Below are 22,758 nucleotides of genomic sequence, written 5' to 3'. Positions count from 1 at the left end.
CTTGAATCTTTGTTGATTGATCCTCAAAAAAAATGGTTGGTGATGATAATGGTTGTTTTGTCCTTGGTCCCTCCTTGAAAACCACCACAAAGCTCTTCCCCTTCTTTCTCCAAAACCAACAACACAAAATGACCAATTAAAAGTCAAAAAATCGATTTTGTAGTTGTGGCCCCACACGTCCGATGATATTTCAGTGGTCGTGCAATTTTTGGCCGAAATATCGAAAATATTTCTAAATATATCGCAATATTTTCAAAATAGAAAATATCACGATATTTACCTGGCAATATATCATTTCATAGAAAATATCGCGATATTGATATTATCAATGTTGATATTTAATTCATAAATAAATTTGAAGAGACAACTTGTCAAACTTTGGAAAATGAATAATAATGAAATATTAATATTAAGTCATCAGTCAAATAAAATTACGAATTCAAAAATATCTAATAATAGGTATATATCAATATTACTTAATAATTAGAAGCCAAGATTTTTAGGTTAATTAAACATTAATCAAAATTAGTCATTAATCAAGTTGAATCATTTATTTTGTTATTTAATTTTAAGCTTTAGAATACTAGTGTATTCGTGCAAGGAGTGGGTATATAGGTAGCATACACTACTAATAATACTTATTGGAATACTAATAATACTTGAGCACAATTAAGTCAACCATTCAATAGGTAGGGTAATAAGCTAATGTAAAGTAAGATAATAAGATCAAATAGGGCATTACAAAATTGTAGGAAACCATCAGCCATTCACATAAGAAAAATTCAATGCCTACCAGTGGAGCATCAAGTGGGTAATTAGTGTTGTGGCTGCCCTACATTGGTTCCAGCAATTGATTAACACAACCGATATTCAATGTTACGCCAATCTGGGCTACTCCAGGAATTTACACACACCATAGGCTATACGAGTGAACAAACAAACACTAAATCAGCTATATGTAATCTATTTGATAGTTAAATGGGTGATTGTTGATATGTATTGACACTGGAAAAATTTCAAGCGTTGTAGGGTGTTGGAACATGTATTTGTATTAGATGGAAACACACACATGAATCCCAAACCAAAACAAATCCAATTACAAAGTAATTAATGCCATAACAACACAATTCTTACCTTGGGAACATGAACAGAAAAACCAGCATTTGATGGCTTATTAATCATGCATGGGAAAACTTTACAAAGGATGACCTATACAACTTCAACAGAGATTTTATGTATTCTTATCCGCGACAGTTTGCATTTTGTCTTCTGATCTATGAGCAGACGTCCCAAGTTGCATTTTTTCCCGTCTCTCATTGGTTGCATTTCCATTGGGCATTTGCTGCATTGACATGCCAACCATCAAGTGATTCATTTCGCGACGAGGTCTTTGGCCTTTGAGCTCCAAATTGATCCTTGACTTCAAACTTCGCCAAAAAGTCAGAAAGAGAATAATTTAGATCCATTTTGGATCAGTACATGTTACAATCCTCAGTTTTTCCAACATTTCTAGATTCAAGAATACCATTGTGCAGTTCATTGAACCAAGAGCAGCAAGATGCACTATATAAACACACGGTGAGGAGATATACCAACATAATGTTTGTAAAGTTGATAAATTAAAATGGAAAAAATAATTTGATGCCCAGTGTTTAAAGTGAAATAACAGAAAAAAACACAGACCATTTTTGTCAAATAATACACTAACATAGATCTATCTTATCCCAGGAGCTTTTAAGCATCGAAAGGTCGTGAGTTCCTGTATCCCTTTCAGTGCTTACTAGATCCAGGGTTCGATGGATCTATGATACAGAAATATAATCAGTGAGGCCACGCATCAGGAATGTGCATGAGAAGAAAAATTAAAATTAATTTAATTCCCAAAAAAAAGGAAAAAATTGGGGGATAAATTTATTTTTATAGTTTACGGGACTCGTGAACTCATGCTATGGCAAAACCAATTTACATAGAAACAATTTTAACCAATATTTATATATTCACTTGTCCAACAACAAACTTGCTAAGCAATCATTTGCCACAAAGCTACACTTAAATTAGATCTCAGCAACCAAGATAGAGCTCAAACTATATTTCATTTATCACTAATAAAATAATATTTTTTGATTTACAGTTCCCCTAACAGGATGAAACATTACTTACAAAATTTTGGCAGCGAGTATAAACTGTCTGCTGGAAAAATATTAACATGCAGGAAGGCATTAATGAAACTGTTTTATATATAATTACTACTGGAGTAGAGAAGGGTATATATTACATACAATGCATAACACCAGTTGTCATACCATTACATATTCCAATTATTACCGTCATGTTCTTTCAAAATTTAAAAGTGATGTAGCTAGATATGATTGCTTTGCTTACAAGGGTATGAAGATGACAATATAAGCTTGCTCAACAACATATGTGGTACAATATCTTACAACCACTTCTGTGCAAATCACAACAATTTCATCTAACTTCGAGGAAAGGAATGCAAAATCCTTGGAAGTAGATAACTGTAACTTGTTTGCAAAGGGACAAAATTCATTTTAACTTAGCCTCTGTTATGCTTCAGAAGGCTCAGCCGTAGGAATGCCCTGGTTGACAATCTGCAAAAAATTAGATGTCAGATACATTTAAAAAAATAAAAATAAATAGATAAATAAATAAAAATTATACCTTAGGCTAAGTTATTGTCATGCCCATCTGATGGCTATACATCTATATACAGGGCCGCATGAAAAATTACATAAAGCCACCTATTCAAAACAAAAAATAATAGCTAATTGTTCTCCACACCTTGGATTTATTGTGCTGAGCCTAAACACAACCTCAACCATATAGGGGAAAGGATGCACATTCATGACCTAAGCTACCTTAAAATCTAAGCCACCATTATAATTGGCTTCCGAATACTCACCGCCTCACAGAGATGAAGCATCAAGCTCTTTAAGTCTTAGCAATCTTAGAGTAAATTCATTGAAAATTGATAAAAAGGACTACAGTGGAGAACTCAATTGAACTTCAGCAGCAGAATACATTTTTAATAGTACAGTCAATAAAACTTCTATGCCAAGTTCAACACAGGACTCCAAGATCGTTCAAAAATCTGAAATAAGGAAACAACAATCAAATTAACCATCTGTCTTCAAGATACACCAGACATCTCCCAGATATAGTTGATCAATTTTGGCTCTAAAGAAACAAAATAAGCTATTGCATCAGCCTTTGCAAGGGAATCACAAGAAATTCAGGATAAGTCTCCTAAAGGTGGAGTTATGTTACAGCCCTACATACCACTAGTGTCGTGGAAAGAGCAAAATGATTTAATAAAAATATTTTCAATCTTGCACACACAATCCTAACGCTAGGACGTAACATAATGCAACATATCAACATAGGAAGACTCCTAAGGTTAAACCTTCTGCACATTTTGAAATGCTACAGCATTGTTAACCATAACATTGACCTTGTAGCTATCATTTACCTGGTACTGAAATATAGGTCTCTCAAGCTTTTGACCAAAACCAGCATATATGATATAGAATCTCAAAGAAAAGCACAACAGAAAATGTGATTTATTTGATCAACCAACTTCAGAGAAGATTTTCCATATCACTATACACTACACAAAGTTCCTATCTTGGAAATATGACAGGAACAATGTTAATTCCAAAGGATATAGGGCCCACATTGATGTTTGTAGCTCAGACAGGTACTTCTGCACAGGTGTGTCAAGATGCGTGGAAGTCATCCAAAGTATTTAACTTAATAATTCACTTTAATTTAAATTTTAAGGAATTATTAAAGTGAAGTGTCATTATTCAAATGATAACATCTAATGAAATGTAAGGCTTTTATATTAGTGAATTAAGCAAATATAGATTGTTGATCTAGTCTTATTCACAACCGCCAATCTCATCGAGAGATTAGGGTTATTGAAACTTGGTAATCAATGGTTGTTTGATTCCATCAATAACTCAAGATTATAAAGGCAAGGCTAGGTGAAGAAGAAAGACACATTGAGTGATTAAGAGACAAAAGATAGTAACTTGAGACCTCAGCAAGGGTGATAAAGGAATTTCATCCAGCGGTCAGGTCTCGAGAAGACAGTAAGGATTACACAGCAGAAGATATCAGCCCACACACAGGCCAAAACAGGAGGCAGATTTGCAGGTTGTACAACAGCCGTGCACGGGCTGTACAGCAGTCGCGAGCAAGCTGTAGAATAGCCAGGAGGTCGAGGGTTGATTCAGCAGATTTTTGCAAGGCCGTGCATGCTATTAGAAGTGCCCAGAAAATTTCTCAAATTTGGTTGTAGCTTGTATTGTTTTCTGAGAGGGCCATTTTCCTATAAGTAAGCCCTTGTGAGCTTTGAAGTTATTTTAATTAAAAGCTGATTTGAAGGGCAAAAATATTTTTGTTCATATTCCATTGTATTTTGCCAGTTTAAAATTCCAATTTGTGCATTTTATTAGTGAGTTAAATTTGACATTTCATTTTTTCCAAAGAAATCACTAAGGAGTAATTTGCCTAAGGACTGGGGTTAGAAAATTAACATGATATCAGAGCAAACATTCTGAAGAGGAAGCCAATTTTCAAGATCGCATCAAATCTATAAACCAGAAGTAAATCTTGTGGGTGCTTGAAAGACCAACCTCAATTCCACAGCAATTTGATCATATCTGAAAAATACCGGCAGCAAATCTCAGGTTCTAGAGAGATTTGATGGAGCATCCAACTTCCTATCATGGAAGGTAAGGGTTTCCTTGCTTTCGAAGGGCAATGACCCCTGGAAAATTGTTATCCAACTAGTTCCTTCATTAACAGATGTTGGATAAAGTTGTCATTAATGTCAATATGATGACAAACCCCAGGTGCAGAAGCAAACCCGAAGTTCTTTTAATGAAAGTCTGATTTGAAGGGCAAAAATATTTTTGTCCATATTCCATTGTATTTTGCCAGTTTAAAATTCCAATTTGTGCATTTCATTCGTGCATATGAGTGCTCATTAGAAAGCTTTTGGAACCCTCTACAAGCTGATGTAATTTTTTCAAGAAATGATCTCTATTCTTAACATTTTTAATTTTCTTTCCCTCATATGAATGTTTGTCATGGCAGCCCTGTTTGAGGGTTATTTGGCATATTCATCATTTTGTAAGGGTTTGATTGATGTACAAGGGATTTTGTCATCATATTGACACACCTAGGGTTTCATCATATGGCTTGGACAATGTTAGGGCTTCCTACCTAGGGTTTCAATATATGGCTTGGACAATGTTAGGGCTTCCATATAAATTCTTTATCCATTGTTTTGCTAGGGCTTCTTCCATGCTAGGGCTCCTTCTACGGCTCGCTATCTCTGCATACTTTCATCGCCACACAAGCTGATTTGGTTGAAAAGCCCTTTCAATCTTCTGCCGGGAAAACCTGTTAGAGAGCTCTTCAAATTTATTTATCTTTCAAGTTCAGGAAAAATACATTTGCAGACAACAAAACAACAAAATACAACTTATCTCTTCAGCCCAAAACTCCTTGAAAACTGTGCCTTTGAAGCTGAAAATTTGTACTGTACGGATACGATTGTACAGACTGCGAATTTCTATACCATTGTACAAACTGTACAGATTTTTTTCAAAAAAATAAAAATAAAAAACTTTTCTCGAACGACATGCAGCTCATAGCATTCAATGTTGTTCATACTGTACTTTTTGTTGTCTTCTAAGCCTTGATTTCCATTTCCAGAAATCACTCCTTCAGCTTGCCGCAACAAATTTCTTTTTCAAAACTTTTCTCCAACTCTCAACCTCATTTCTCCAATCTGCTCATGAAGAATTAATGCAGTCTCTCTTTTCTTTTCCCCCTTTTGTTTCCCTAAATGACTTTTGGGCAACCCTAAGATCTAATGGCTCAGATTCATTTAGATCAAGGAATGAAAATAAATATGCATTTAATTCTCACTTTCTATTTTTTAACTCACCCATTAAATAAAGTACCCACGTTGTAGTTTATGTCTAAAGTCACTTTTCACTTTATAATTTAACATTGACTTTACCACTTATAAAGTCACTTTCACTTTATAAAGTCACGTTTAGGAAAAGAATTATTTTGGACATTTTTCCCTAGGTAGAGACTAACCCATGGGAAACCACTTGTCCAAGGTAAATTTAAAATCAACATTATTTGAAAATATATATGAAATGATTCAGATAACACTCACAATGGAACCTAAATGCCAACAAGAATGTCACACATATTATAATGACAACATGCAACATGGATACAGAGGTGGCCCTGAACTACTATAACACCGACTATAGCTCCAGGAATCCAGACATCTACAATTATTCCCATCAACTGCAGAAAAAAAAATTTAAGGTTTCCATGCTCGTGATCCATACCATATGACAAGTCATACCCTTCGCTTGACCATTCTATAATATTATATTTAAGTCAAATGATTATCTCTTAATCCTTTGATTATTATATATGTTCAGAAAGCACTTTGCTGCCAAGTGACTGCTTTGATCTTCCTCTTTCCTGATGACCATCCTTGAAAGGCCATTTACCTTTTGTGGTTGGTCACCTTGGGAAAAAGAAATCATGACATCAAACAAACGTTCAACATTCCAATTCCAATTAGTGTTTGATACTTATCCACGTCCAACCCTACATACCTCCAACACATCAGTTGAGAGAAGCTGCTTCACCTGCAGCTGCAAATGCTGGTTGCCACTACTAATCATTTAGTAAGACCTTATTATATATGTTTAGAAAGCACTTTGCTGCTAAGTGACTGCTTCGATCTCCCTCTTCCCAGATGACCATCCTTGAAAGGCCATTTACCTTTTGTGGTTGGTCACCTTGGGAGTAAGAAAACACAACATCAAACAAGCGTTCAACATTCCTATTCCAATTAGTGTTTGATACTTATCCACGGCCAACCCTACATACCTCCAACACATCAGTTGAGAGAAGCTGCTTCACCTGCAGCTGCAAATGCTGGTTACCAGTACTAATCATTTAGTAATACCTTACTGCAGTTGTTGGTTACCACTAGTTTGTCATCACAAAATATTACTTAGCTGGTCGTTCCACATAATATAGCGTAAAAGGTTATTTTTGACCTTCTGTACTTAGTCACTTTGGGAGTAAGAAAACATAATATCCAACAAATGTCCAACATTCCAATTCCAATTAGTGTTTGATACTGATTCACATTTAAACCTACACATCTCCAACATCATTTGACAGAAGCTGATTTACTTGCAGCTGCAATCGACAATTACCACTACTAGTCATCTAGTAATACGGTATACCTTACATCAATTGTGATTACGATTAGTTTGTCATAACAAAACTTTAGTTGGCTAGTGGCTACCCAGACTATACCAAAATGGTTATTAGAATTTATAACATTGCTGAGAGAACAGAAAGCTGCAAACTTAAGCAAAGACAAAATGACATAACCTCCCAAACTGGTTATGCAATAACCATTCCACCCTAGAGATAATGTAGAACAACATGGCAAACTTAAATGTAACATTGTTACTCGCATTGAAAGGGGAACTTCAATGGTTCACCAAAAAACTGGAAAGAAGAGTTAGACAGATAAAATTGAACTATTTTGACAAACTACATAGAATAGAAAAATCACTTACCTGTGTTATAGATTCTTTAAGCCTGCCATTAACAATGTCATCCAAAGCTCTCTCAGCAAGCTCATAAACTATCATATCACCTTCTGGACCAATGGCCTTCTCCTTTTGTATGTATCTGCCAAGATAAAATGTGAATCACGCTAACATGTTCAAATGGCTAAGACGCAAATCTTTTTGGATGATCCAATCACATAATGAGCAAAGTTAACACAGTAAAACAATTGGTCTTACCTCTGCTTGACGATTGTCTCTATTGCTTGCTTTACATTTCCAAATTGTGGATGTTTCTCATCATGTTCATCCAACCCTAATCGTCTCAGATATTGCCATAATGCATCTGCAAGTAAGTTGTGTTGAGAAATATTGGTTTCATTGCAAAAGTACTTGAGAATTATTTTTCATTTGGTTTAAAAATTTACCCTCTGGAATTTTGCCTCCCGCAAGTTGCACAATGCCAACAATTGCAAAAGTCAAACCAAGAAAATGTGAAGTCTCCTTGTTGTCAACAAGTTTGGTCCTAAGTTCCTCTGGTAACATGCTTTTTAAAATATATGATTTGGACTCTGTCGTACCTACAAACAACATGGATCCTTTAAGCAAGCATGTAAGGCATGCTAACCTCCAATCATTTGACTCACTCAGTTTGAGAGCTTACTTTGTTGACTTGAACGGACATTGTTACTCTTTGTCGGTCGAGAACGCTGCAGCTCTTTCATTTCATAGCCAAAAATGGTTGCAAATTTCTTTTGAGCCTGAGTGATTACCACCGCTGGAAGATTTCTTTGACGGTAGTTCTTGGTAACAAGTTGCGCGAGCTCTTCTCTTTTCACAGGAACACCTGGATGCTGATGAAGTTTAAAAAGCATGTATCTCATCATTTCAGCAACAAGCTTATCTCGTTCCTGCAGCACCAATCATACAATATGATATCATCTCACTCAAATATAAGTGAGGATCATGTTCATTACCCAGTGTGACATGATTTAGCCTAGTTTGACTTTAGCCTAGATTTCAGTAAGTCATTTTTGTTTAGTTAATTTGGGGTTGCTTTGAGGAGACAATAATGTGAAAGTAATCACATCAAATATTTTCTTACAGAATAAACCATGGTGAAAACTTGCTAATTCTTTCAACTAGACTGCCAGTTCATTTAACAAAAAAAAAGACACAGATTTGAATAAGATTCAGTTTGATTTTAACAGAGACGCTCCAAAAAAACCAATGCAAAGCAGCAAGGCAGATAATAGTCTACAACTAGTAAGCAGTAATACATTACCCATAGCACTGTGTTCAAATCATCTTTATGCACAACAGTTCTATCTATTGGCAGCTGCACTAGAAGAATCAAACGAATCATTAATGTTAAAGGAGCTTGCCAGTAACTTCAAGAGGCTGGAATTGTGTTGCTATGAAATGCACTTTTCATCGTCACTCCTAAGAAACAGCAAGGACCACATTCTATACAGAGAGATTAACCAATCAATACTTGAACAGTATGAAGAGTAAAAATAGGTCGCCAAGAATTTTACTCGGATAACCTAAACAAATAGCAAAGGCCACAGCACACAGATTATTTCATGGTAGATAAGTTCTTAAAATTCAAGACAAGATTGAATTTAGTAGCCATCAATTATACTTTATCACTCTTTAACATAAGCAAATACAGTATAAACACTTTACATATAAGTAAATAAATATAAATTCAACTAAGAATTCATCTATCAATTGTTTCTAAAGCTCTCAATAGTGTCCAGGAAACCTGGAAAGTCCCAAGGGGAAAATTCAGTAGAGCTAAACTTCAGTGGAGCAGCAAAAGGCAACACAGGACCAACAGGGCAGAAAGAATTTTAGAAATAAAAATGGTATTGTTAGAATGAGTCCCTAGAAAATCACAAAGTCCGAGACCACATAGACATGAGTTGTAAACCTTATCCTTTGATAAGATATTGTCATGATCCATTGAAGAACAGGGGCAGGAAGATTTTTAGAAATAAAGATGGTATTGTTAGAATGAGTCTCTAGCCAATCACAAAGTCGAAGACCACATAGACATGAGTTGTAATCCTTATCTTTTCATGAGATGTTGTTGTTGGGAAACCAAGTACAATGTGTACAAGTACTATTTCCGAACTACTGATAATTATTTATGAAATATTAGGGCTTCTTTGAATTCTTCTTCTTCATCAAATAATTACACTTCAGAAATTCAACTAGTAGCAATGACAAGAAAGTAGAGATTACAGGTCACTATAACAAGAGACACCAGAAATAAGGTCAGTGGCCAGGGAAAAACCCACAAGGGGAAAACCCAACAATCTTTTTTCCTTAGAGAACCAATCCAACAAGAGATATCAAAGTCAAGTTATGGTCAAAGTAACCAGCTTCACCAAGTGTCCAAGTCAGCCCTCTGTCACAACTGTCAACCACAGGTTTGGACTTTTGTTATAGGTTCGCGTCTCTCTTTGTTACACGTTATCATTGTAGGTTTTAACCCCGTACACAAATTACCTGCATACAAATTCTAAAAACAGAAAGTAAACAATGGCGAGAGCATAAAAATACACAAAGATTTTCCCTGGATCCCAAAACCGGGACTACCAGATTGATTTTTCATTATATTCCTTTCAATGTTACAATACATATATATACATGCCAAAACACAACCCAACAATCACAGACATTTGTACTCAAGTTCAGATCTCTGCCAATCACCACAGGCTCAGATCTCTCTCTATTACACGTTATCACAGATTTTTGTACTTAAGCTAGAATCTCTACCAATCACCACAAGTTTGGATCTGCTAACAAGTGTCACCACAGAATTAAGGAATCGAACCACAGAATTTACTTGACACAGAGTTCGATTTATGCACAGGCGATAATATATTAGCTTCGTCCTTCACAAAGATAATTTGTAATCCAAGGAACCTCTTTGATCTGCTTCTTCACTTGATTAATATGCCCATAACTTGCTTTTTATGCTCAGAAGAATTGGCTTATAAGAGGAGAACAAATGACTTCAATTTATAGTCAATCAAGAGGTCAAATGGGTGCCAAAGGAGACTGAGCCAACTTGAGGAGAAGAGAGCTGACTTGGACACTTGGGGCTCCAAATAAAATTTTAATTTTGACTTTTAATAAATAAAAATAATTTCAATTATACAAATGAGCATGAAGATCATGCTTTACATGTACATCAATGATAAACATATCAATATGAAGACTGACCAAAGCTACAAACTTCAACAGTCCCTCTTAGCTATGGAGGTATTCATAATGACTATCAAGATAATCTCAAGTAGACAAATTCTTCAAGGAAAGATCAAGATAAGCATCATCATCAATATCAGAATCACAGCACCATCATAATCACAGTTTACCATCAAACAAATATAGACATAATCTAGGTGAAACACCAAGAAGCTCACTCTAGAACGAAATCCAAGCATGATGTTGGGAGAGTCTTGCTCACTCTAGAAAGATATCCGAGCAGCCTCTAGGACTATTCTCCAACAAAGGTCAAAGTGACACAAGAAAAATGTCAATCCACGGGACAATTCTTCAACCAAGGTCTATGTCCTCAACACAAGGATAACCTCCCTAATCAAGTCATAGTACATGACACAGGAAGAATGTCAGTCCATGATGCTATCTAATCTATCAAACCATTCTCCAACCAAGGTCAAAATGACACAGGGAGAACTTCTCCAACCAAGATCAAGATGACACAGGGAGAATATCAAACCATTCTCCAACCAAGGTCATGAAGAGACAGGGAGAATGCCTGTCCATAATAAAGTCTCATCGCCTCTCCCTCTCAACGAGAGAGGTAATCTCATCAAGCCCAAGCTTGTACACTTGCTTCTAGAAAAAGGCATCGTAAAAATATCAGTTATATGCTTATCAGTAGAGATGTACAAGAGTTTCACAACTCCCTTCAGCATCGAGTCTCGACTCTCGAATGAAGCTTTGACCGGTCATCATGGTCACCATCAGCACCTAAAAATAATCCATAAGTCATCCAGCTTCTCAACTTGCCAAGCTGCAATACACTTCTACCATACAGAGTGCAACAAATGACTGCTTCATGTTTTATTCAAGAAAGAGCCCAAACTGAAGCAACAAATCCTTTCTGTCTTCAACACTCTTTGCCCAAACTAAGTCCACAATTGTACATCTCAGCACATCCATGACTAACTGTACCATGCAGGTAACACAAGCTGACCATTAATTGTTTTGTTCACAAGATCCCTAATGTTGGATGCTCCCTCTCAGACTGAGACAACTGCTCCTTCTCACAACAGGGACAAATGTCTTGTCAGATTCTCTCTTTCTTAATGGGAGGAGCTTCCATTACTAGATCTTGTAGGCACCATGATCAAATCATACTTCGAACTTCTCCCTCGGAGTTCAGATCATCTAGTACTATATCTCTTAACACAAGTCATGAATCTAAAAAAGTCTTTTTGCTTTGCTTCGTTCTTCCACTCCTTCCAACTATTGTCTTGTCAACTTCTACTATGTACCTACAATCCTCACAGGAGGACAAGGAAGATTAATTACAATCAAGCAAGGAACAAAAGACTAACTAATAGTGAAAATGTCAATAATAATCAAACAAAAAGGGATATAAGATACTTATCTTTTTCAAAAAAATAGCAGCTTCCTCTTGCCTAATTCTTCTTGCAAATGACTTCTTTCATTCCTCTCACGAGCTAGGGTCACACCTTTTAGCGGTAATATTGAACTAGGTCTGAAATCTAGGGTTTTATCCACAAACCCTAGACCTTTATTATCAAGAGTTCCAAATTTCCATGGACTATTGAATATCTTTTAAGAAGGGTTCTAAATAACTTATAATTCAGTGTGAGGGACCCCTTCAACTCCCTCTTGCTCCTAAACTACTTGCAGTAATTCTAGTAATACAAGTCTTTAACATCTGCTAAAGCTTTTGAAGAACCATTCTTGGATTTCTTTTGATGAGGATTCTCATTATCACTATCATCATTACTCTTTCTCTTCTTATCTTTTGATGCTTCAAGACAATTATTTCTATAATGTCCAAATTTGCGACATCCAAAACATTGGACTTTTGACAAATTTTTCTTTCTTTGCAAATTGGATCTTCTATCTACATTTGTATTTTGAAAACCAAACTTCTTACCATTATTCCTCCTAGATTTTGCATCAAAGGCTTGAGATTCTATTTCATCATGTCTTTGGATCTTCCCTTTAGCGATTAGTCTAGATTCCTCTTGAGTGCAATTAGTCCATAATTCTTCAAAGCTTGGAGTATCCTTTCTAGCACACATGCCAACTACAAATGAATCCCATAAATCTAGTAGGCCATTGAGAGCAATAGTGATTAATTCAGATTCAAAGATAACTTCACCCATACTTTGCAGTTGATCTCTTATGTGAGCAATTTTCATGAAGTAGGAGGCCACAAGTTCATCTATTGACATTTTTGCATCACGAAGTTGATTTCTCAAAGACATCTTTTGACCAATGTTGTTGATTGAAAACAATTTAACAAGAGTATCATACACTTCCTTTGATGAAGCTAATTCTAAAACAAATGGAATCAAATGATCCTTAATAGATTCAAATAAGATTCTTTGAGCCTTGACTTCACCCTTTCTAAACCTTACTTTCACATCATCATCGTCATCATCATCTGGTTTAGGAACTTTTCCTTGGACATATTGCAACACTTCGTGTTCTTCTAGCACAAAGTCAAATCTCTTTTTCCATGCTTTGAAGTTAGAGGCTCCATAAAGTTTGTTGCCTTCCTTGCATATAGGTGTCATTTGCTCAGAAGTCTTGGACATAGAGATAACATTCCAGCAAAAGAGATTGATCCAAGATGTGATATTCAACTTTATTTCTTCACCAAAGCTCTGATACTGTTGACACCTAATCCTCAGGATTGGGTGAATATAATGTAAATAGATAAATAAGTAATATGAACAGTCGTCGGGAGATGAAGTGAACAGTCTCTCCCTCATGTATATAATGAAGACCTACCTGAAGGAATAACACACGAATCAATTTTGGTTGAGGAGTTACTGCCTGGTCTGATATCAGAGCCAGCTCCCAAAATAGTTGTAACTCCCTTCTGCCTACTGCTCTCTGTCCATTGCCCCTATGCGCTCTGTCTGCCATAATTAACTCTGAATTCTCTGACCTGACAGCCTCAGACTTGAAAATCTTCTGAATCAGTGAGTTGAATGCCCTTGAGGTTGTTGCATTGAATGGTGCTGCTATTCACTGCGTGAATGGATCATCACCTTTAGCCCTCAAATGTGTTGTTGCTATCTCCTCTGAAATCTTGAAATTTGCTGGCCGCTTATTGTCACCGTAACAATTTCCAGCTGGGTCAGCTGCATCCTCTGCTGTAAAAATTCGTCCCTTGGCTTCTTTCTTTGAGATCATTCAAGGCTCTGTCTGCATTTGTGACCATAAAAATCCCGAGGGTCAAGATTCAAAACATATCCTTGTATTTCTGACGTCTTTGTGTGAGCAATAAGTCGATGCAACAGCATTGTCTTGCCACTGGTGCGCATCCATTCCAACCACAATGACGACGACCGGCTTCCTTTTGATGTGACCTGTTGTGGTGAACCTGACGTGAAGAGTTGCGCAGTGGAAGAGTTGAACGCTGCTCCATATACGCAGTCCAGAAGCTGTTCACATATTTACGCAGTTGTAATAAGGCTGTTTGGTATGGTATTTACGCTGTTGTTAAACGTTGTAAGTTAATGCTGTCTCCATCGCATGAATTGCATGTATTGCATGTGACAAATCTGGTGGTGGGGCTTGTGTCTATATAGTAATTTGCGTGGAAGTGTAAGGCCCTTATGGTTTTTTGGAATCCGTGAGCATGTGGATTGCTACAGCAAGAGGAGGATCACCATGGAATGTCAATACATATACATTTGCGTGAATCTGCAACGTAGTATGATTTATAAACAATGCCTGTAGTGAGGACATACCTTACGGAGTAGTTATAGTTGTTCTAAGATACATAAGAATATATTTGTTGAAGAGATCTTGAACCTTGATGCAATGAGTTAAGGATTAGTCTCACGTATTGACAGTTGAATTTTCTGTCAAGTCATATCAAAAATATATTTCTTTGAATTGTAATTTTAATAAAAGAAGCAAAAAAAAAAAAAATTACCACTAGAAGTACAATTTTACTGTATATTGGCAGAGGTATTTTTCTGTCAGCAGAAGTATTTCTTTTACAGTATGCATTCAATCATATCTATTGTGAGAATAGTTCTCACTGGCAAGGAGAACTATCCTAACTGGTCCCAGATGATAAAACACACCCTCATTTTTAATGAGTTGTGGAAAGGAGTGTGTGTCAGAGACAGAGACAATGAACCAGAACAGCCTACCTTAAATAAAGAGCTCCTCATTTGGGAAAACAAGAACAGCAAAGCTTATGCATTAATCGCAGCATCTGTAAATGAAAAGGTGAATCGCCATATTTCATCATTTTCAACTGCCTTTGATCAAACACAACCTCATTTTTAATGAGTTGTGGAAAGGAGTGTGTGTCAGAGACGGAGACAATGAACCAGAATAGCGTACCTTAAACAAAGAGCTCGTCATTTGGGAAAACAAGAACAGCAAAGCTTATGCATTAATCGTAGCATCTGTAAATGAAGAGGTGAGTCGCCATATTTCGTTATTTTCAACTGCCTTTGAAGCCTTACAAAAGCTGAAAGAACTCTATGACTCATATTCTGCACTTGAAGTTGTTCAATTCATGATTAAACGCTTCACTCTTGAACTGCAAAATAATGATCCTCTTGCTCTTGCATCTGAAATAAAGTCTATAATGCATGATATTAAATCCACTAAGGTTGAATTGGATATTCCTCTTATCGCTTTTCTCAAGGTACTTTATCCTACTTACTCCAATTATCTTGAGTCATTGCAAGCAAATGGAAATCTCAAAGATATCACCTTTGACTCTCTTGTGAAAAAGTTTGCTGAAAGAGAGAAAGCTTTTGGAAAAAAAGACGGCCCCTGAATCTTCTGAAGAGGTTGTGTGCCTTGCTCATAATGAAAAGCATCCTACTCAAGATTCTTCAAGAGGAAGAGGTGGTCGAAGAGGAAGAGGAAGATATTTCAGAGGCAAGGGGGCAGACACTCTCAAGGAGAAAAGGCAGATTTGCACTGCATACGCTGCAAAAGAAATGGATCACATGATGCCTCTACATGCAAGTTACCATGGGACAAAATTGAGCAGCAAAGAAACCAACAGAAAGGTAAAACTGATGATACAGACAAAGGTAAAGCACCTGAATCCGCTCACTATGTTGTGGCACAATGTAATATTGGAGTAAATGAAGATTTATTTAATGCTTCACTTGCTTCTTGGAAAAATGATTGGTTGCTTGATTCAGGAGCAACCTACCACATGACTCACAAAAAAGATTTTTTTGAAGAATTTACTGACAATGTTGATGGAGCAGTGTACTTTGCAGACCAATCAAAAATCAAGCCATCAAGGCTTGGCATAATCAGGCTTAAATAGCCTGGTCTTCCAAACTTTCTTTTGCATCATGTTCTATATCTCCCACAGCTCAAGAGAAACTTGTTGTCCTTGGTCCACATCCGCCAGCAAGGTCACTCCATTCATATGTTTGATGGCAAGCTTGAGGTGAGAAAAGCATCTGACCACTCACTTGTCATGAGGGGAATAGAAGAAGAAAGGCTTCTCAAGCTACAAAGAACCTCTGCTCGTGCACAACATTTCTCATACAATTCTTATCATGAAGAAGGTACTCTTCCATCAAGTTTATTATGGCATGCTAGATTTGGACATTTGAACTATGACAGTCTCCACTTGTTGAAGAAAAATGGTGTTGTTGGTTTGCCTACAATTCCTAGGAAACTTAAGCAATGTGATGCTTGCATTCTAGGAAAGCATAGCAAACAGTCTTTTCATGATTCACATTCAAGAGCACATAGAAAACTTGAACTCATTCATTCAGATTTATGTGGTCCAATGCATGTTCCTTCTGCAAATGGAAATAAATATATGATGACATTTATTGATGACTACACCAGAATGTGTTGGGTTTATTTATTGAAGAACAAATCTGATGCTTTTCAAACATTCAAGAATTTTCATAAATGGATTGAAAATTATGCACAATCTCATATTGGGTCTATTCGCACTGATAATGGAAAAGAATACACATCAAATGAATTTGAAAACTATCTTCGCCAACATGGGATCAAACATCAAACAATTGTACCTTATAATCCCCAACAGAATGGTGTAGCTGAAAGAATGAATAGGACAATCTTAAATATGGTACGATCCATGCTCTTCTTCAAAAATGTAAAGATAATGTTTTGGGCTGATGCTGTTCTATGTGCTGCATATATAAAGAATAGATGTCCATCTAATGCTATTACAAACAAGACTCCATATGAAATGTGGTATGGACATGTTCCTTCGGTAAAGCATCTCAGGGTCTTTGGTTCCACCTATTATGCCTTGATACCAAAGGTACATAGAAACAAACTTGGTGCTAGAAGTCGTAAATGTATCTTCTTGGGGTATTCAAGCACCTGCAAAGCATATCGTCTCTATGATGAAGTAAATAAAAAGTTTGTTGTATCTAGAGATGTAATTTTTCTTGAATCATCCAAAACTGACAATGTTGTTGAGCGGCAACTTGATCGCTTGGATAGATTCGCAAAAGCAAAATCATTTCAAGAATTTGATAATCAGATTCCACATCTTGAAGGGGGGATTCCTATACTAGATCAACATGTGGAATCTTCTTCTGAAGAACACTCTCCCCTGCATGAAACTCCAACTGATGCTTTAAGTGATGTGATTGACAGAATTGGGAGACTCAATCTTGATTCAGTCCCAACTCAATCAGCGGAGCAGCCTCGACCATCTGAAAAAGGTCCCCCAAAGTGGCTGACAAAGACACTTGAAAGTGTTCATCCTGATGAGGTTGGAAAGACAGGAACTAGAAATTCAAACCGGCAAAATGGAGGTGATGTGGATGACTCTAATTCACCTGTTGATATGGATGTTTCTTATGATTGTGGATTGAACTTGTCTATAGATTTTGAACCAACTTCCTTCAAAGAAGTTGCTTCTCATGATGAATGGAAAGAAGCGATGCAAAAGGAGTATGATGCCCTCATAAAGAACGGCACTTGGAAGCTGGTTGATCCTCCATTTGGAACCAAACCAATTGGCTGCAAGTGGGTCAACAAGAACAAGTATAAAGTTGATGGCTCACTTGACAAGCGCAAAGCTAGGCTTGTGGCATAAGGTTTTGCACAAAAGGAAGGGGCCGATTATGAGGAGAATTTTGCCCCCACAGCAAAATGGGCTACCATCCGGACACTCTTTGCCCTAGCAGCTCAGAACGGTTGGAAAGTCCATCAAATGGATGTAAAAACTGCTTTCTTAAATGGAGATCTAAAAGAGAATGTTTTATGTCTCAGCCTGAAGGATTTGCTGTGAAAGGACATGAACATAAAGTATGCAAACTTGTGAAGTCCTTGTATGGACTCAAACAAGCACCGTGAGCCTGGTATGAAAAACTAACTGAGCATCTTCTGAAACTCAATTTCAAACATTACGATCTTGATGATGCAACTTTATTTGTCAAGAAAGTTGGCAAAACAGTTGTATATCTTGTAGTATATGTAGATCTTTTGATGACAGGGAACAATGAAAGCTACATTGCATCCATAAAGAAGGAATTGGAGAAAAGTTTTGAAATCACTGATTTGGGCTATGTTCATTACTATCTTGGCATTGAAGTAACACAACATCCGAAGTCCATATTTCTTTCTCAAAAGAAATACAATGAAGATCTGTTGAACAGGTTTGGCATGACAGAATGCAATCCTCTTACTACTCCAAAGGAACAAAACTTAAAGCTCACATCTATTGAAGGAAAAGAATTTGAGGATGCAACAAAGTATAGACAACCTGTAGGAAGTCTCAACTACCTAACTACTACTAGACCAGACATTTCGTTTGCTGTTGAAATCCTCTCCAGGTTTATGCAAAAGCCTTGTGAGGAACATTGGTCCACTGCAAAAAGAGTTATAAGGTACTTGAAGGGAACTCAAGACTTTGGAATCAAGTATACACAGGTGGACTACTTCAGCTTGATTAGATACTCTAATTCAGACTTCGATGGAGACAAAGAAACTGGGGTATCTACTTCAGGATATGCTATGAGTCTTGGATCAGGCGATGTCTCCTAGCGATCACACAAACAATCAGTTCTAGTTGATTCCACAACAGAAGCAGAATACGTGGCAACAGCTGAAGCAACAAAAGAAATTGTGTGGCTCAGGAAAATTCTTGAAGATTTGCAAGTAAAACAAGTACAATCAACTCCACTCATGATTGACAATACCTCTGCAATAAAGTTGGCCAAGAACCCAAAGTTCCATGATCGAACGAAGCACATCAATACTAAATATCATCTGATTCAACATCATGTTGAGGCCAAAACAATCCATCTCCGTCATTGTTCCACTAATGAGCAAATTGCAGACATCTTCACCAAAGCGCTTGGAAAAGAAAAGCTTGAATGATTCAGAATGATGCTTGGACTCACCAACATCCCTTCAGATTAAGGGGGGGAATGTTGACACCTAATCCTCAGCATTGGGTGAATATAATGTAAATAGATAAATAAGTAATATGAACAGTGATCGGGAGATGAAGTGAACAGTCTCTCCCTCATGTATATAATGAAAACCTACCTGAAGGAATAACACACGAATCAATTTTGGTTGAGGAGTTACTGCTTGGTCTGACAAATACCATGTTGATAAACCAAGTACAGTGTGTACAAGTACTATTTCTAAACTACTGATAATTATTTGTGAATTATTAGGGCTTCTTTTAATTTTTCGTCTTCATCAAATAATTACACTTCAGAAATTCAACTAGTAGCAATGACAAGAAAGTAGAGATCATAGTGCACAATAAACAAGAGACACCAAAAATTATGTTGAGATTTTGAAGTTCTATGTTGTAGCAATCACTTATTACAAGGCTTCTTTATGTTTCAGTATTAGATAAGCAATTGTAGATAGAACATAAATCAAATGCACAATAGAAAACAGCCAAGAATACAATGAGACACAAAGAATTTAAGTTCAATGACCAAGGCAAAATCCACAACAGGGAAACCCAACCAAATTCTTCTTCTATTAGAAATCAATTGTTCAACAAAGATACAGAGTATAATGAGAGATCAAGAGAAAGGGCAAGTTCACCCAAATCTGAACAAACTATAGCATGAAGATCACTGGTAGCAATAACAGATGCATACATTGAATCAACCTTGGCTCACCAAGTTCTACTCTTACGCTCCAAGTCTCTCTCCTCACAATCTTCTTCAAGTCTCTCTAACTCTCTCTCTCTCAAGTTCGAATCCTTCTTTCACAATGCACAAGCAGTGAGGGGAGACAGAATGAGGCACATATATATAGGGAGAGCAATATATATAGGAAGAGCAATGAATCCACACCATAAAAGAGGAGTAATTCGCATGACACAAGGAGTGTAACTCGTGCCCATTTAGGAGATGTAACTCATGCCATTAAAGAGGTATGCATGCCTTTGTAACTTATGTTTTTAAGAAAGAGTGTAACATGTGCATTAAAGAGTGTGTAAGAGGAATATTTTATGACATGTTTTTATTGAGAGTAAGACAGTGTAAGAGGAATATGTCATGCCAATAATGAGAGTGTAAGAGAACATTATTGAGAGCCATGATTGAGTGACTTGAATTTCTTTTTAATAAAATATAACAATTATAATTATAATAATAATAATATAGATGATTAAGTCAAAATTGAGCTATTAGGATTGATTGATGATTAGAAAGGATTTTCCATCAGCAATACTTGATTACCAATTGATGCAAGGTGATTTACTATTTTTGGAAAGTCATACTTGAGACTTTCTATTTTTAGACCTTTTTTAGAAATTCTATTTTTAGACTTTCTATTTTTAGAATGATGGACATTGGATAAACCAGCGCTCCTCGTGCGTTTCATAACATGTGCTTAATCACCTCTGGATCCATTAACTCTGGCAATGTGCTTGTTTACTAATACCTGCAAGTTTTGGTGTAACGGCAATCGTGATTCCAACAAGTGGTATCAAAGCCAAAGGTCTCAAGTTCAAATCACGCTCGGCTCGCTGGGGGGATATTGTTAGACATTGGATAAACCAGTGCTTCCCGTGTGTTTCATGACATGTGCTTAACTGCCTCTTGTGGATCTGTTAACTTTGGCAATGCGTCCTTTTACTAATACCTGCGAGTTTTAGTGTGACAGAAATTGCGAATCCAACATAGAAATTCATCCCCGGGCCACCAAATTTTCAACAAATTAGGTCAGTGGCCAAGGTGAAAATCGAACAATCTTCTTTCCTTAGAGAAACAATCCAACAAGAGATATCAAAGTCAAGTTATGGTCAAAGTAACCAGCTTCACCAAGTGTCCAAGTCAACCCTCTGTCACAACCATCAACTATAGGTTTGGACTTTTGTTATAGGTTCGGATCCCTCTCTGTTACACAAGTCACCACAAACCTTTGTACTTAAGCTTGGATCTCTGCCAGTCACCAATCAACACAAGTTTAGATCTCTCTCTGTTACAAGTCACCACATATTTTTGTACTTAAGTTCAGATCTCTCTCTTTTACACATTATCATAGACTTTTGTACTTAAGTTCAGACCTCTGCAAATCACCACAAGTTCGGATCTCTCTCTATTACACGTTATCACAGACTTTTGTACTTAAGTTCGAATCTTTGCCAATCACCACAAGTTCGGATATGCTCACAAGTGTCACCACATAATAAGGAATCAAACCACAAAATTTACTTGACACAAACTTTTGTTTATGCACATGAGATAAGATATTAGCTTTGACCTTCACAGAGATACTTTGTAATCCAAGGAACTTCTTTGATCTGCTTCTTCACTTGATTTGTATGCCCAAAACTTGCTTTTTATGCTTAGACACATTGGCTTATTAGAGGAGGACAAATGACTTCAATTTATAGTCAATCAAGAGGTTATATGGGTGTCAAAGGAGACTAAGCCGACTTGAGGAGAAGAGAGTTGACTTCGACACTTGGGGCTCCAAACAAAAATTTTATTTTGGCTTTTAATAAATAGAAAAAAAATTGATTTTACAATAGAGCATGAAGATCATGCTTTACATGTACATCAATGATAAACATATCAATATGAAGACCAACCATAGCTACAAATTTCAACAGTTGTCATAATCCATTGACAAGTTGTCAATGAGATCTAGATCTAGAATGGTCCAATTGATGTACTATAAATTCAGATCTTGAAATCAATATAATTAGTAAGAGAATGGCATTAACCCTTTTCCACCACTTTGCTTGTCCTATCTCACTCAGGTCCATTCTTAACATGGTATCAGAGCAACGATGAAGAAAGGTTAGATGTTGTGACTCCTTTATGGTAACAACTCCTTTATGGTAGTTATCCATGAGAGGTTGTCAATGATTGGGTGTAGATTGGCCACTAACAAATCAAACCGCATGAGATCAGGGTGTGGATGTTTGTAGCTCCAGCAGGTACTTCTACACACAACTAATGTCTAGGCCTGCAAAAAGTCACCCAAGATCTCCTTCGGACACTTGCTCATGTGTGAGAAAGTTGCTAATGTAACTTTGCCTAAGTTTAACTTTGTAAAGCACATAATTCATTATATTGGCTAATTAAGCTAAAGAAACTTAGGAAAAGTCAAGTAAACAGTGATTATGTTTTAATCTCAACTGTTAATCTCAAGTAACGTGAGATCTAATCTCAACCATCAATCACTTTGGAGATTAGGGTTAAGGATTTAGCTCAAGGTAAGTTATAAAATCAAGGCTAAGGAGAGGAGAAGGACACACCATGCAACGGCATTAGCATTTGAGAGTGAGATTTTGTCAAGTGAGAAGTGTGATACTCTAGAGCGTCAGGTCCGAGGAAGTGCAAAGTGCAACATTGGATATTCAGATTAGCCAAGGAAATCGAGG

At 36.7% G+C, this 22,758-nt stretch overlaps 1 protein-coding gene across 4 annotated transcripts in view; it reads right to left on the bottom strand.

Moving 5' to 3' along the window:
• Positions 1 to 2,219: 2,219 nt before the first annotated feature.
• Positions 2,220 to 22,758, bottom strand: part of LOC149244635 (melanoma-associated antigen G1-like protein) — a 38,870-nt gene continuing 18,331 nt past the window's right edge. For 3 of the 4 annotated variants that reach the window (XM_089374936.1, XM_089374937.1, XM_089374938.1), the window contains 5 exons: positions 8,317 to 8,563; positions 8,081 to 8,233; positions 7,893 to 7,998; positions 7,662 to 7,776; positions 2,220 to 2,609 (listed from right to left, as the gene is read on the bottom strand). In XM_089374936.1, the coding sequence (XP_089231062.1) occupies positions 2,565 to 2,609; positions 7,662 to 7,776; positions 7,893 to 7,998; positions 8,081 to 8,233; positions 8,317 to 8,563 (666 nt within the window). In that variant the 3' untranslated portion in view covers positions 2,220 to 2,564. Of the gene's footprint in view, positions 2,610 to 7,661; positions 7,777 to 7,892; positions 7,999 to 8,080; positions 8,234 to 8,316; positions 8,564 to 8,937; positions 9,075 to 22,758 lie in introns of those variants that run through there. The other variant, XM_089374935.1, reaches the window with a different exon arrangement.

The sequence above is a fragment of the Pinus tabuliformis genome, chromosome 8 (assembly GCF_031772625.1).
Source record: "Pinus tabuliformis cultivar Carrire ecotype Pingquan chromosome 8, CPIR1, whole genome shotgun sequence".
Taxonomy (NCBI): Eukaryota; Viridiplantae; Streptophyta; class Pinopsida; order Pinales; family Pinaceae; genus Pinus; species Pinus tabuliformis.
The sequence above is the reverse complement of the archived record's forward strand: the minus strand, read 5'-3'. Positions and strand labels throughout refer to the sequence as shown.